Here is a 15,716-nt window from a genome sequence, read left to right on the forward strand (position 1 = left end):
GAATAATGAAACAATGCGTACCAACATCTGACAGTTCCGTGATACAAAAAATAATTAAAAAATAAAAAGTTATTGACACACACAGTCATGGCATGATGCTTATCTAACGTTATGCCCTTTATTAACACCAAATGGATTGTGCTAGTACTAGTTATCCTACTTTATTATGTTAACATTACTGTGCGGCTCCTAGTTATATGCAAAAGTACTGAGCACGCATTTAACACTTCAATAGTGCTTCAACATGAGAGTGACGGCTTTGACACAAAGTCTGTTTTGCTGTCAGGGAAATGCCTCTGCTGTAACATTTTACTCTCGCTGTGCGACACACTGATGATACTCTGTATTGATAAACACACACTGGCATATCTTTGCTAACGTAATAATATCCCTGATGCACAGAAGTCCTCCAGCAAGTCTTCAGTCCAGTCGGTGAGTATAGGACATGGTAGCTGGCTGCAGTTGGGTTTTCCTGGCATCTCTGTGTGTTTCATTTATAGCCGGTCTATCACATATTAACCCCATGTCTTTCACAACAGCAGAATTTATTGTAATAATTATTGTGGGGAAAAATCTACCCAACTTGCACGCAACTGTGATCTGCTGATAGAAGACCATCAGGTGGTGCACTAAGCCTGAGCTTTAGCTGATTACGTCGCAAACACCACATCACTATTTGTGACGGTTAGTGTTGCCATAGTATTGGATTACTATTGTGTGCAGCACTTAAAAGCTTGCTTTCGTGATACGTGTTGGACATAATCTTGACCAAACAACACCCCATTGTAGTTATTTGACAGTTTGATGTTGCAGCGAAGCACGGTTGCATGTAACTTGGTCACGGTGTGGTCTGTCCAGCTGGTTAACTTTGCTCAGAAGTGACACAAAAAGCCTTTGGCCAAACACGGCTCATCTGCTGGAGCTGCTTCATATTTGATGTGAATGCTCACGGAGACAGATGGAGAGGAGAGGGCTCATGCACCAAGGATGTTTTTTTTTTTTTTTTTTTAAATTAACATAGACATCAAGCACGAATAAAACAGTGACTTGAGTTGAATGAATCTACAAATCTTTTACGATCTGTTTTGATGAAACTTTTTGACCTAATTTGACTTTTGAGTGTCCAATTAGTTACATTTATCCAACATTATTTAACAATGTTTTGAATTTGGAATATACCCTTCCACTGCCCTGACAGCCTTTTCTATGTCGCCAATCAAAGTATCTGTGCTCATAATCCGAATTGAGCGGGCGCTGCCTGCCCCTGTCCACTGCCAAGTCTCCTCCTCTTTGTGGATGCATCTCCCTCTCTCCACCCTTCTCCCCTGTAGCTTAGAACCATGCATGCTGCCGTCCCGGTACACATGGACTCTTCACTTGCTGTCAGTGACAGAGCGGGGGAGTGCAGTTATATCCTGAAGGACCTGTGTCATGGGCAGAGAGCAGGGCTGGCTGCAGGGAGCAGGCGGCCGATGGGGCAGTTCCATATTGGAGTAACACTGTGGCTCCATGCCCCCTCTGCTCCGCCATAATCTGGCATAAGCTGCTTTTCGGAACGAGACGGCGGGAGCGCTTTCAGTGGGATTTCTATCAAATCAATACCGCAGGAAGTTTTCTTTTTGTGATCCTATTTATTACAGACTTTTTTGACATTTGACATTTTTTAACCTCGCTAGTCTGCACTGGAAGTTAAACTAATGGGTGTAACCAACTGGATTCTCCTCATTGGTTAAATATTTATTATTTAACCAATGATTATTATTTGCTCAGAAATTGCCTTGTGTGAAATACTTGGTGACTTTTATTTCCACTTTGGTCTGCTGATGAGTTGGGGCTCACCAAATGGTTTAATCCGATCCATGACCAAATCTGAATTGATTTCTCCAAGCAAATACCACATCTTGAATTTATTTGTATAATGCCAAAAATAGTTCACTTTCAACTCCTGATCAATGGAGGAACTAAATGATCATCGGCATCATTTCTCAATCATAAAAAATCAAACCTCTGCTTATTTGAGCTAAAGATGTTGCCAAATAGTTCCTCTCAAATCTTAAAAACCTCTTCCCTATTAAGATCTTTGTGAAATCCCCCCCCCCCTCTGGTGCTTTCCCCCTTTCGGGCGGCGTCTCGGGACACTTCTCTCTCCTCCCTCGACCTCTCCTTGGAACTGAAACCATGCTGCTGGTCTGGTGGTGCTCTGCCGTCTTAACCTACGTGTCCGTGTACCTGTCGCTGTCTTTCCTGCGCAGCTTGCTAGCTACCGACAGAAGCGGGCGAAGGGCGGCGGGCCGGGGCCGGCGAAAAAGGCGCAGAAGGGGAAGAGCCAGGATGTCCCGCCGCAGAATGACCGCCCAGCGCAAGACCGCCACCTAGAGTATGCGCCCGCCTCGGCCAACAGCCACCACGAGAGGGGCAATGGCAAAAGCGAGGTGAGATGGCATTACTAACCAAATAAGTCTCTCTAACTGCATGTCAACTTGGCAGATTATTCCGATGATCTGCAAAGAAGAAATGGAGGAGATGACGAAGTAAAACATTTTCTGGTGCACAGAGTTTTGAAAATGGTTCATTTCCTAAATGTTGTCTTGCACCGGTGCTAATTTGAGCCTTTCAAAATGCAGTTTTAATGTGACTTACTGGACATATTTTCTCCACTTGTCTAAGTTCATCTGGTCACATTATGCTAACAAGTGGTGTGTGCCCCCACTCAGTAAACATACATGAGAGAAATGGGTCACTAACCATCACCGTGCCTGTGGGGTCTGTTGCCATGACGACGTGGACGTGATTGACTGCGGCAGTGTTTACTCCACTTTTACGGGAAAGGTTTGACAGGAAGCAAAGTGTGGAGGGAACAGTCTCATTGTTTTTTTAGTGACTCTGGTTCAAAAGATTGTGTTTTTTTGTGCTTCAAAGTCAATTCAAGAGTGGACTTTGCAGGCTCAATGTTAAACCTTTTACGTTTGTGCATTACTTTCACCTCTTTATTGACACAGATAATGATTTCTGGGTCATCATGTTATTTATGTGATTACAGTGATTCTCAAAAGACTGTGCCAATCTTATTTTAGGCTGATCAAAGGCCCAAGAAGGGGAAAGTCAAGCAGAAGATTGAAAGTGACTCATCTCCCTCCCCGGAGCGAAGCCTGTTCCCCGTAGAAGACTTGAAAGAAGAAGACCTCGCTGCGCTCACAAGCAAAGAGCAGCTCAAGGTTGGACACTTAAACATTTTAGTACTTTATTTAGGCCTTTTATGGCAAGATGTGCAAGGTTAAAAGAAAACACGATTGTTCATGCAGTGGTCAATCTTGTCCAGGAAGTAGCTTAAACATTGCACTGCAATGGACTTTTTCCCACGCTGATTCATTCACAGATATTGACATTTTATGTCCACATGAACTGTGAAAGTTATGACCAGCGTCATTGCGGTTCTGATCATTTCCTGTTTGGGAGACCGCTATGGTTAAAGATAAACTTAAGAGCCCGTTTTCTCAAAAAGGGGTTTCATTCCACTCTTGGAACAACAGCCCCACTTTAGTTGGTCCTACAGACTCCAAACTTTCCAGTTCAATATTTTGAAGGTTTTTTCAGATGTTTTTTTTTTCTAATTCTTCTCTAAGCCTGATATAGCTTTGAACCCCCAAAAAATCCTGCTTCACAAGATCAACTCGGATCAATGAACTAAAATGTTGCAAAACTGAAAAGAAAACTGGCCACAATACCAAAGCTAGATAATGACAATGCTAATGTGGTGTTTTTCAGCGTTAATAACGGTTGTAATGGAATAAATGCTAGTATTTTGTTGAAATGCTCTACATTGTGTCTTTAACTGCTGGATTATAGGACACCACTTCAGCACATTTTGATTTCCTGTAAGCCTTTTTTCGCATGGCTGCCCAAATGCCCTAATTAAGCATCAAGCATTCATAATTAGCATTTTACATTTCCTACTGTCTCCTTATGGAAAACAAAGACATGCCTGTTTAATCACAGTTGTCCTAGTTTTTTTTTTTAAATACTGAACAATTCAGAGATTGTTGTCATTGTTTTTATCAGTGAACTGTTGGGATTTACTGGGATGCTCAAGATGTTTGTAACTAAAATAAACATGCATGACCTGACTTGGCCTTTCTCTGTTTTAGCTCTTGCAGGAGGCTGTAGAAAAGCGGAATGAGATCATCTCCAAACTCAGTGCTAACCTGCAGGAGGCGCTGTCCAGCAGGGACCAGGTTCAGCTGGAGGCCCAGTCACTGACGGGGCAAATCCAAGCTCTTCAAAGGCAGCTACATCAGGTACGAAGGAGACGGAAATGCTTTTATTTGGGACATTAAAAGGCCACATTGTGGAGTTTGTTTTCAAACTTCACACTGAGGGCCAGGGCCAGGGTTAGCCAAACTGGCGCCCTAGGCAAGATTGAACTTTCTTTCTACTACTCAAGCGCTCTGATTTGTATTTCCTTGATATTGTACCACAACATGGAATCTAAAATCATTTTCTGAATTTTTAAAGTCCGTAAATCTTCACCAAACCTGCTCTCAGCTGTTCTGCACTCGAATTGCCATTGGTTTTAGGTGGTCGTTGGCTAGAAATGGTGATTTGGTTTTATTGTGACTTACAATTCACATTGCTGTCTGCAGTGGGCTTTCAACCAAACAAGAAAATGCAAGTCAACTCGGTCCTTGGTGAACTTTTATCAGTACCAGTTTCTCAGTACCTCTCACAACGTCTGACATTGTTTCACACTCCACAGGTTCAGAACCCCTGATCAAAATAGAATGGAAATAAGGAAACTAGCCTTTTTTTTAAAAACACAGCAGGGACAGATACGATCCATAAACCAGGTTCAATCCGACAAGCGTATTCATGTATTTTTGATCTATTGTACAATTCTTTCAGACAAGCATGGAGTTCTCTCGCATTAAAGGCCTACATGGACATTCCTCCGATTCAGACTCCAGTCATAAGGACGCGCCATTGACGGACTGCAAGTATGTCGAAGGATCCAACATGGAAAGCGATGACGAAACCACCGCTATCGTCAAAAAACTGAAGCTCGAGCTGGAGAACGAGAAGGAAAAAAGCCTGCGCATTTTAGCCGAACTCCAAGAAGAAAGAAGCGCTGTTTTGTCACTTCAAGATGAGAGGAGAGAGTGGCGAGAGGAGCTGAAACGCACCTCGTCGCAACTCCAGGATCTCCAGTCGCAGTGCCTTGAGATGCAGCAGTACAAAAGGGAAAAGGAGAGGCTCAACATCGAAGTTTCAGAGCTGAGAAAAAGACTCCAGGAAGAGGAAGCGGTTAATGAAGAGGCTGCCAGCTCGGCGCGGTTAGTCCGAAGCTTGGGGGAGGAGCTGGAGGTTGTCAAGAAGCAGCTGGAGGACAGGGAGAGGGAGCTGAAGTTCAGAGAAGAAGAGGTGCTCGGGCTGAAGGCGTCGAAGAACAGGCAGAACCAGGCAAGGGCAGGGTTCACGAGCAGCGACTCTAATCCAGGAGACAGCGGAGATGCGAACACGGAGAACAGGTCCGGCGAGGATAGCGCAAACGTGTCGCTAACGGGGGACGTGCTAATGGAGCGCTACCTGTCGTCCGCGCCGCCCGCCTTCTCCCAGTCCTCGCAGGTCGATGAAAGTTTCCAACCGTGTGACCAGCTGGACGTGTCTGGAGACTGCAGGTAGGTTTTTCAAAAAATGTTATTGAGCTAAAAGCGTTGGAACTAATGAGAATGTGTTTGCTCTCAGCTTTGAATTGAACAGCGAGGTGCTTGCCGACCACGCCTTGTCCTCCATCTCGAACCGCCTGGAGGAAGTCGACGAGAGCGCTCACGACCTGCCTGCCGCCGAGCCCCCGCTTCAGTGGTTCAACGACTCCAAGGATGACAAGCTGGACGTCAGTAAGAGCTCGGGTCACTCGGGGGACACTCACTTGGAAAAGGACCTCCTGTACCAGCAGTGTCGGGAGCTGCACGAGGAGCTGGCGCAGAAGGACCGAGACCTGAATGTTCTGAGTGAGGAGGTGTCCAAGAGCGCAGAGGAGCTGGAGGAGGCCAGGAGCAGGTACTGTTTTGGGCACAGTATTTATCATCTTTATTTGCTTTTCGTCCCCATTTTTCTAATTGAAGGCTATATCTTTTACCCAAATGAAGTTGTATTGCATTTCATGTTTATTGTGGGATGTTTTAAGATTAAGTCCTTAAGGGTGTATTCAGACCAGAAAAGTCCTTTGCTCCGCTTGTTTGTTCCGGATCAGAAGCTAACTTTTTTTTTCCGTTTGGTGCAGTTCGTATTCAGACTGTACTTCTTGCGAGAGAACTATATTTTGTAAACACATACACGTGTGTGACAATCGAGGCTCCCATTGGACAGCAAGGACCACAACAAATGAAATAAAAATGAAAATTTGACGCTTAATATGATAATAAAAGAAATGTGAGAGGCTAAACCACTTACCATTAACCTCAGCTTCACCGGAGCAGCTGGTGGAAGAGGAGTTTTGTGCGGATGAAGGGTCGTCTGCTGAGCTGTTTGTTTCCATTATGTCAACAAAGTGTTGGTCTTGATCCTCCTCTCTTCTTTAATGCGTCTCGTACTTTCATTTAAGTTTGGCGAAGTTTTCTCCACTTTGACACCGCTGCGACGACCGCGGTTGTTCAGGAGACGCTCGAAGCCCGTCTGCTTCATTTTCTCGCTAAACACGAACGCAGTTGTGTTTGTGCATCTGCCCAAATATCCAGGAGGCTCCAGGTCTGTCCATGGCTCATTGTTTGTAGCATCCATCTAATATTAGCGTTAGCATCCGCGAAGGGATAACTTTTCTCACGGTGCCTTGCTACGGTGTTAAGCCCAAAAAGGCGCATGTATCCCGCATTTGTTTCGTATCAACAGTGGTTTATATTCACACCTGGAGCAAACTGGACCAGAGTCCGTTTGGAAGCCGGACCGAGACCACCTGAAAAAGTGGGTCTCGGTCCGGTTCTTTGATCCGCAACAGGATTCGTTTGTTGTATTCACACCTGAATAAAAAATCCGGACCAGCGTTCAAAACGAACCCTGATCCGTTTAAAGTGGACCAAACAGTGCAGGTCTGAATACACCCTAAGTCTTAGCGTTTGCGTTGGTTTCCATGGCATTAAAAGGTCTTCAATAATATCGTTTACAGCTATAGTTTCCTATCTCAATACATCAAACTTCAAATTTGGTTCGTTTATAATTAATATCCTCCAAGGATGTCCCAGGGATGTCACCATGTGTCATTTGGAGCAGGGGCCAAAAATGTAAACATAGTGTTGGTTGGTCGGAGGCCAAAACACACAAAACGCCTTTAGATAGACTAATTATTGATTGGACTTTTTATTATTATTTGATAAGCCTTTAATATGCCTTTAAATATACTGCACAGTAACCAGCCACATTTTTAAAAGCTTCCAGGGGTTTTCATAAGGCTTCTATTTGTTGTATATTTTCAAGTTAGAAATACAAACTCAAAGTGTAATAAGTTCATGTTGACTAATAATTCATGTACAGTGTTATTAATTAATGACACAGCGACCTCCATCAGACTGAACTTTTCATCTGTCCCACTTTATGCCTCTGTCACAGTGGTTCACTGCAGCTGTTTTAGGTTCAGAATTTAAATGTTTCCTCCAACACAGACTCATCCGTGCAGAAACATACTGAACAGTGTCTGTTCTAAACTTAACTTTGTGCTAGTTGTTGTGAGCAAATGGGCGCTTTATGACGCTCTGGGAGAGAGATGGTGAGATGGTGAGAGAAAGGGGCATCTGTCAGATGTTGCACGAGACAACATCTCCTCACTTCAGTCACCACCTGATGTTTTACACACGGATTTGGATATTCTTGCAAGTTGTGATGTTCGCTTTGTTATTTCATGTGGCTGTAAACGTTACCGGTACATGAGTCGCTGAACAAAAAGTTTACCCTCTCATTCTTAGACAGTCTCTCTACTGCAGGGGTGGCGAACACGCGGCTCTTGAGCCGCATGCGGCTCTTGGCCAATCAGAGTGCGGCTCTTTGCATGACTGGATAATACAATGTTGCTCTTTACAAGAGTGTTGGTACATATTTCCCATAAACTGTAAAACAGTCTTTAAGAATCTTGACCAAAAATCCAACCATAGTCCTACAGACCCGGTTTCCATCTCCACACGAATGAGAGCCCGCATCACCCTCGTTTTCCAGGCGGCGTGAAAAGGTGCCTGCCTCACTCACAGCAGGATGTAGGTTAAACAACAGGCAGGCAGATCGTGGCTCTGGGATCAGCTTCTGTGCTTTTCAGGTTTCTGATCAGCCTACTCTTTATTTGATGAAATTTGGCCTCATATTCACAGAAAAAGATCAAAATTAGGAAATGGAAAAAAGCGGAGCTCTAACGAAGCATATGATGCGAAGCGCGACATCGCGTACTGCGGAAATACGCAAAGTCATGACTTTTCTTTCACAAGTGACTGTAGCTGTAACAAATACAACTTAAAACAGAACCTCAGACGTCCTCCAGAGGCTCCTGATTAAAGTTTATTAACTTTGTGCACTGTGCAGCCTATAGTGCCTTCTCTCTGCGCAGTCCAGTCAGAACCGAGCTGCACTGAGCGCTCAGGCCAGGGGCGAATCAGAGGAGGGGGCTCAGTGGGCAGGGCCCCACATACAAACACACCCCAGCATTAAAAAAAAAAAAAAAAAAAAAAAATTCTAATTCTGTCCCAGTCAGAACAGAACAAAATGTCAGTTTATTTAATATATATTTATTTCAATCTTGGTGAGGAGTAAAACCAATACATCTAATACAATTATTGAAAATGTATAAAGTTATAGTTTATTGTGATTAAATATAACAGTGACATTATATTTAATCACAATAAAGTACCACCCCTGGATCTCACTAATGGTCGGTGCCTTTGTGGCTCTTCACAGGATCAAGGTTGAAAATTTCGGCTCTTGGTCTCTGACGAGTTAGCCACCCCTGCTCTACTGTTTCAGAAGTGTCCGCGCTCTCCTTCGTCTTTCACTCTGCTCATTTCTTTGTTGAAAAAAAGTTTAAAGAGCGGAAAGCCCCCGTTAAAAGTTGTCAGCATTAACATCGCTACAACGCTGGGAAAGGGGCTGCAATATTTGTGCTGGGGCTCGTGGGAAATGTAGTCTTAATGACATGGCAGCTAAGCTTTTATTGAAAAAAATGACAAATTGACAAACAAATGTATTCAGTAGTCTGATTTTTTTCTTTTTCAGATGGGCTCAAGTGACGGAGGAGCTCAGGGAGGCCCTGCTGGAGCTTGAGGAGGAAAGAGAGAAGAGGCTTCAGATGGAGAGTTTCCTGAAGAGCAATGACCGAGAGGAGCTGCAGACCAGCCCGAGCGCCTTACAGCAGGACAGGGACCAGGCAGAGGAGGACCTGCTGATGTTCTCCCCACTGCAGACTAAAGAGGGTTCAGGCTCTGCGACTGAAGACCGCCTCCAAACACTTCAGGTATTTTTTTTTTGTGAAGATATGTCACTGATAATGTAGTGTGATTGAAAATGGGCCAAAAGACTTCTAAAGCAGGGGTAAGCTAAACATGCAGAACGTTGCGATACAATCCTGTTACGTTTGTGTCTCTCTCAACCTGCTGCCGGGTTCTCTTCTAAATGGTCAACAAGCTTGGTCTCATCTTCTACAGAAGTTCAAACTGGTCCAGAGTAGAGCTGACAGAATTAAGGTCAAATAAACATGAAATTAAGCATGTCTATTTTCAGGAATGGAACATATACATTTTATTAATTTTTGGCTCATTATTGTTTTGGTTAAAAAAGTGACGAGCAATGCATTAATTAAAGAAGTTGAACAGAATGTGCATCATGGGTCCAGGTAGGGCATGCGACTGTAGATCTACCCTGATCAAAGTGATCCAGCCAAGTTGCTTTGGTGAAGTTTTTAACCCTCAAACACCTCCCCTTCAAATCCAGCGTTGTTCTTGTCCTGATGTTTTTAAATGCGTGCAGGCTTAATGATTCCGTAAGCCTCACTCAAAATGGAGCTGATGTCCGCAATGACTCTCAAGTACTTAAGTTTTAATGCAATTTTTAAAGCTATTCAGGAAAGCTGATTTCTACTAGTACTTATTATTGTTGGAACTGTGTTTTGAAAGGATGTAAACCGTCTTCAGTATAAAGTTGCAGGCTAAACCATAGACTGTATAATAGCGATGAACTAAGTGAGGGTGGCTTCCCCCAAAGCGTTGAGCGCGGGCTAACTGAAGCTCATTCATGTTAAAATTTGCGCCAGCTAGGGCAAGGAACTTCTGGAGCCTGCCCCCATTTCTTATTAGACGGTGGAAAAAATGGACAAAGCATTGCTATTAGCTGCTGAAGCCTATGGGCTAAACAGAAGAGTAAAATTCCCTGTTCGATCTTTTATTTCCCCCCTACTCTTCCCAGCTTCTCTGTGATGACCTGAAATCTGAGCTGGAGGCATCTAAACAGGAACTGAAAACCGTCATAGACCTGCTGGACCAAAGCACGCAGGACCTCGAAAGCTCCCAAACAGAGCTGCAGAGCATTCAGACCCGAATGGCTGAACTTCTGCTCGAACTGGGCGAGAGCAAAGCCAGTCTGGACCAGGCCGAGAAGGAGAAGAGCGACTTGGAATCTCGAGTGGGCTGCCTGACCCAAAATGTGGCCAACCTGGAGGAGACCCAGGCCAAAGCTGTGGCAGACAAGGAGGAGATGGCCGAACGAATCAACAAAATGGAGCAGGTTCTGGAGGAGGAGCTGGAGCAGTTTGAAAACCTGCTGAGATCTAAGGAGGCGGAGGTAAAAAAAAAAACAATTCAAAGTGTTTTGAAGAGTCTGAATGATTCTCTTTATTTAATTCTTAAAATGTGTCTTCTAGGTGACTGAAGAAAGGGAGAAATGGGAGGAGGAGAGGCAGGAGAAGGACAAGCAGCTCTCGGGTGTAAAGAGTCTCTTGGAAGAACTGAAGCAAAAGAGTGAGAAGGAAGTGAAGGAGCTGATGGAGAAGCAGTGCAAGGCCGTGGACGAGGCGACGGAGATGGTCAGGACGTCCTACCAACAGCAGATCACTGAGCTGAAACACAAGCACCAACAAGAGGTAGGTCTGAACTTGCAGCATACCATGGGCACTGTTTACATGGTAATGTCAAGGAAAGCGCAGCAGTCTCGTCCTCTCTCGATCTGCTTTCATATGAAAACGAGGACACGTCAACAAAACCACTGAAAGTGCAGCGCGAGCCTTTGTCCAGCAAATGGCACTGTGTTCCTAACACACGCTTTTATATGCACTGCGAGAACACGTATCTGTTCCTAGGATGAATATGGCTTTTTAACGTGACTCAATTTGCGTTTGAATATTGAAATTCTCTCTCATTTCTTGTAATGGAATTCATGTTTTTTATCATGTTCAGGTCCAACGTATCTTGGAGATGCTTTCCTCACCTCTCATCCTTTGCTAAGCTTAAGCCTTTCATCACATAGTAATATTGCATTGCCATAGCTTCACTACAACAGTACAGGCTGGCGGTGTATATATATATCTACATATATATTTTGTTTTAATTAAAACCACTGCAGAGTAAGAGGAGGGGCTTATGGGGAGATCGCGTGAAAATCAGGAAGTGAAACTACAGTATATTTTGTTTCAGCCGTTTCAAATAAATATTTCGTATTCTAACCAGCAGTGCAAGATTGTGATTATCTGCACTTTGTTTGCAGATGTTATGAAATAAAATAAGTACAGTTTGAAATGTAGTTTTTGGATATAAATATAGCATTCAAAGCACATTCTGGCTGCTACCTGTATAAACTAAATGGAATGCTCGAGTACTGAATTCCCGATGAAGTTTGAACAACCCATCTTTACGATGAGCCACTGGAGCATACACTGCTTTAAGTTCATCACCTTTTGATTTCAGAGGTCTGTTTGTAACCACACAACAGGCAGTGAATCATCCTTGACCTTTTAAAGACTTAAATGAACTCCTAAATGATCACAAAGTAAGCACTGTTGTGTTTTGTGTTTTAGTCCTCGGAGTTGAAGGCCCAGCTTCAAAACCAGCTCCTGGAGCAGCGGGCGACTTTAGAAGAGGAACAGAAGAAACAGATCAACCTCATCAAACAGGTACAACATACTCGAGTCATCTTTATATTTAACACATGACCTGCTGTTTTGAAATCGTTGTGCTCTTGACAATTGCCAGGTGACTGAGCGGGAGCACGAGAGGATGATGGCAGAGCTAGCCGACAGACACGCTGAAGAGCTGGAACAGCAGAGAACAGAGGCGACACTGGAGCTGAGGGAGAGCATGGAGGCAGCGCACCAGGTGGAAATGCAGCACGCTCAGGTAGACTTGGCCAGGACGTTTTATTTCATACTAGACATTAGACCACTGCTGTTCAAGCTGTTCTTGGACCTGCAGACTTTTTTATTCTAGTGTTGCTTGTGGCTAAATCCTAAACGCATGAATCGATCGTCTTCTTAGGCCCAAAAGATGTTGGAGCTGGAAGCCCTGCGCTTGAGCCTGACCTGTGCCCACCAGTCCCAGCAGGAGCTCTCCCAGGACACGGCACTGGGTAAGATCCAGGCCTCCATGACTGAGACCTTCACCCAGGAGAGGGCTCTGATCCAGGTCAGACATCAGACGGAGCTGGAGCAGGCGGCGGCCAGTCACAACGCTGCCCTTCAAGACAAGGAACAGCAAATGCGCCGCCTACAGGACAAGGAGGGCGAACTGCAGCAAGAGGTAAACCATATTGTTTATTCGCGTCATTTTTAACATGAAAAAAATAACCACTATGCCACGTTTGTTCTAGATTTTGAATTTGCAAAAGGAAAAGGCTCTTCTGAAGCAAAGCTCGCAGGAGGAAGTGGGTCAACTGTGGACTCAGTTGGAGAGCATGAGAACCAGTCGACAGGAGCTGGGAGGTGAGTAAAGAGTCCTAGCTGACGACTTTTCAGGAGCTTTTAGCCAAAACAATTTTTTCCATCACAAACAAACCAAACACGGACGGATTGTTTTTATGTGCACACATGGTCGTAATCCGGCATAGTTAATCAATTTTATGTTTTCAAAATGTTAAATAATGTTTCTCTCTGCTCACCTGGCTGACTTACGTTCTATGCTAGTAATTGTTTGGTAAGATGCAGGCACCACTACATAGATATTGGGTTTCACTTCGACCAATCTGTCTGTTTGACAACTGACCCACATTAGCAATTTTGCAGCCTCTGTTTTTAGCTTGCTCCAGGTTTTACAGTTCTTTTTCAGTTGCCAAAGCCTCAGTAAAACAATACTGTATTATAGGATCTTTATCAAAAGTTATTGAATAATTATATATTGAGTTTGATGAAGGTTCTTGAGTCATCTTTTGTAGTCTGTATTTGAAGTATTGGACGTTTTGCTTATCGGAAAGGCTTCGTCAGCAACACTATAGTTTCCAGCCTAAATACTATATATATATATATTTAGGCAAAAAACAAACATTGCGAGAAACGATATTATTGAGGACCACAACTCAAAAATTGGAAAGCTCAATAAAACCTAAATTACTTCTAAAATGAACTTCATAAAAATAGTTCTGCCCAAATATTACAAAAATAGGATAAATAATTTAACCCATAAATTTAATGAAGAAGACGAAACTTTATGTATATAGCACTTTTCACAGATAAAATCACAAAGTGCTTCACTTAGTTGTTTTTTATTCACTTGTTCTAAGTATTACACAAATTAGTATAAGAACAATCACAGCCTTGTCAACAAGCTCCTCTGAACTGAAGCATCTTCAGATACTTCTTAAAAGAATCATCGGTCTCGGCCACATGTAGAAACGGGGGAAAATAATTCAACAATTTAGGGGCAATGGCTTCAAACAGATTTGTTGAAACAAGTAAAAAGGGAGTTACCATAATAACGATGACAGTGTTGATCTGTCATTTATTGAACGATACGTCGATTTATTAACTATTGTTTCAGGCTTGTCATTTTTTCTGCTTTTCCGTACCTCAGAGCTAAAGGAGCAGCTGCGAGCTCGTTCATCTCAAGTGGAGGACATAGAGCGCCTGAAGTCGGAGTTTACTGAACAAAAACGTGAAATCAGGCAGCAGAACGAGGCTGAGCTGGAGGGCCTGAGGAGGTCAGAGACTCTTCGAACCATGGCCGTTCTATGTGCAATATACTCAAGTGTGGATGTCTCTAGGTACTTCGAGCAGAGATTGCATGCAGCAGCGGAGGGCTATCGGGAGGAGATCGCTCTGCTGCAGCTGAGGATGGTCGAGGGGGCGCTGGAGGAGTCTGTGCTGAAGATGACAAATGACTGGTACGCCAAAATGGCAGAGACATCGCAGCAAATGTTCTACAATGCTTTCTAGAAATGTATTAAGACTTTATATATTTCTGCATTTTTAGTGACTTCTCAAATTGTCCCGCTGAGGAGGAAAAGGAAGACGTTGAACAAAAGGTAAGCGTTTAAAAGCGGTGTTAGGTTTTGTAAATATAATCGCTCGATCATTTATTTTCTCTTCTCAAAGGAGATGGTTGACTCTCTGCGGCATCATCTGGAAGAGAAACATACAATGGAGCTGGCTGACCTTAGATCTTCCATGTCCGAGTCGTTCAAAGAGGAACTGCGGCAGGTGTGAACCCGTTGCTTTATTGTGGATGGTAAGTTATGTTCTGTAAAGACTGTGCTTACGCCTGTGCTGTATTTGTTATAAACAGGCTCGTTCAGACCTCACAGACCAGTACTACCAGGAACTACAGGAGAAGAAGTCTCGTCAGGCTTTAGAAATGGAACAACTCAAAGCCAGGCTGTCAGAGAGCCACCTAAGAGGTACTAAAAGAAACGTAAATGAGTAAATTAAAAGCGTCCCATGTAAGTAACCTCACTTATTTTCTCCAGAGCTAACCAGGCTCCAGTTGGAAGCCGCCCGGCAGACAGAGGTACGTCTACTGAACTGACATTGTCCGCTTGCTCATATAGATTTCTCCTGACTAACTCTTTTGATATTTGCAGGTGGAGGTGGAGCAGAGAACTTGGTGTCTGACTGAGGAGCTGAGGAACAGTACGAACATCATCCATGCTCTGGAGAGCAGACTATCCGCCCTGAGTAACCAGCACAAGGCAGACGTACAGAGCACTCTCAAGGTGCTTGTTTGACTCATGCAGAGACAGACACCATTTCTCATCAAATTCTGTTTAAACTGTAAACCGGTATAAAGTCTTTAATAGATGTCCACAGATATGACATGTTGAAAGTGTTTAGTTGGGGTTAAGTGAAAAAAAAACATTTCACAACTTTCAACAACTAGTTGCTAGTTCACCATTAATGAAAAGATGCACAAATGTATTAATCTAGAAAATAAATCCTATCAATAATCCCATATCCCATAAAAAAAAAACAACAACAACCTGATTCAAAGGCTCTGTTCCAGTTTCTTTTTTCAACTTGTGACGTGTGTGTTTGAACCGCTGCAGCTGAAAGAAGACTTTGCTGCTGAGCTGGCCCATCTGGAGGATGCACTGCAAAAGGAGAGGGATGATGTGGAGGAGAGGTTGTCTACTCTCCAAGCCGAGCTCATACAGAAGCACGAGTCTGAGCTGTGTGTTCTGAGAGAGGAGTTTGGGAGAGAGAAGGCCCACCTTGAACAAGCACTTGAAGAAGAAAACAACAGGCTGCGGTCGCTACAGGCTGCGCTAGACAGCGATAACGG

General features: G+C 43.7%; 1 protein-coding gene across 3 annotated transcripts in view; it reads left to right on the forward strand.

The window, feature by feature from the left end:
* Positions 1-15,716, forward strand: part of pcnt (pericentrin) — a 38,335-nt gene that overhangs the window by 479 nt on the left and 22,140 nt on the right. For 2 of the 3 annotated variants that reach the window (XM_079573845.1, XM_079573847.1), the window contains exons 2-21: positions 2,253-2,432; positions 3,075-3,215; positions 4,146-4,295; positions 4,900-5,672; positions 5,740-6,054; positions 9,241-9,478; positions 10,426-10,800; positions 10,880-11,098; positions 12,029-12,124; positions 12,204-12,347; positions 12,486-12,746; positions 12,817-12,928; positions 14,013-14,139; positions 14,203-14,322; positions 14,412-14,463; positions 14,534-14,638; positions 14,724-14,835; positions 14,905-14,945; positions 15,019-15,150; positions 15,481-15,715. In XM_079573845.1, coding sequence (XP_079429971.1) covers positions 2,253-2,432; positions 3,075-3,215; positions 4,146-4,295; positions 4,900-5,672; positions 5,740-6,054; positions 9,241-9,478; positions 10,426-10,800; positions 10,880-11,098; positions 12,029-12,124; positions 12,204-12,347; positions 12,486-12,746; positions 12,817-12,928; positions 14,013-14,139; positions 14,203-14,322; positions 14,412-14,463; positions 14,534-14,638; positions 14,724-14,835; positions 14,905-14,945; positions 15,019-15,150; positions 15,481-15,715 — 3,928 coding nt within the window. The remainder of the gene's footprint in view (positions 1-2,252; positions 2,433-3,074; positions 3,216-4,145; positions 4,296-4,899; positions 5,673-5,739; positions 6,055-9,240; positions 9,479-10,425; positions 10,801-10,879; positions 11,099-12,028; positions 12,125-12,203; positions 12,348-12,485; positions 12,747-12,816; positions 12,929-14,012; positions 14,140-14,202; positions 14,323-14,411; positions 14,464-14,533; positions 14,639-14,723; positions 14,836-14,904; positions 14,946-15,018; positions 15,151-15,480; position 15,716) is intronic. The other variant, XM_079573846.1, reaches the window with a different exon arrangement.

This window comes from Gobius niger (assembly GCF_951799975.1).
Source record: "Gobius niger genome assembly, chromosome: 16".
In the NCBI taxonomy this organism is placed as follows: domain Eukaryota; kingdom Metazoa; phylum Chordata; class Actinopteri; order Gobiiformes; family Gobiidae; genus Gobius; species Gobius niger.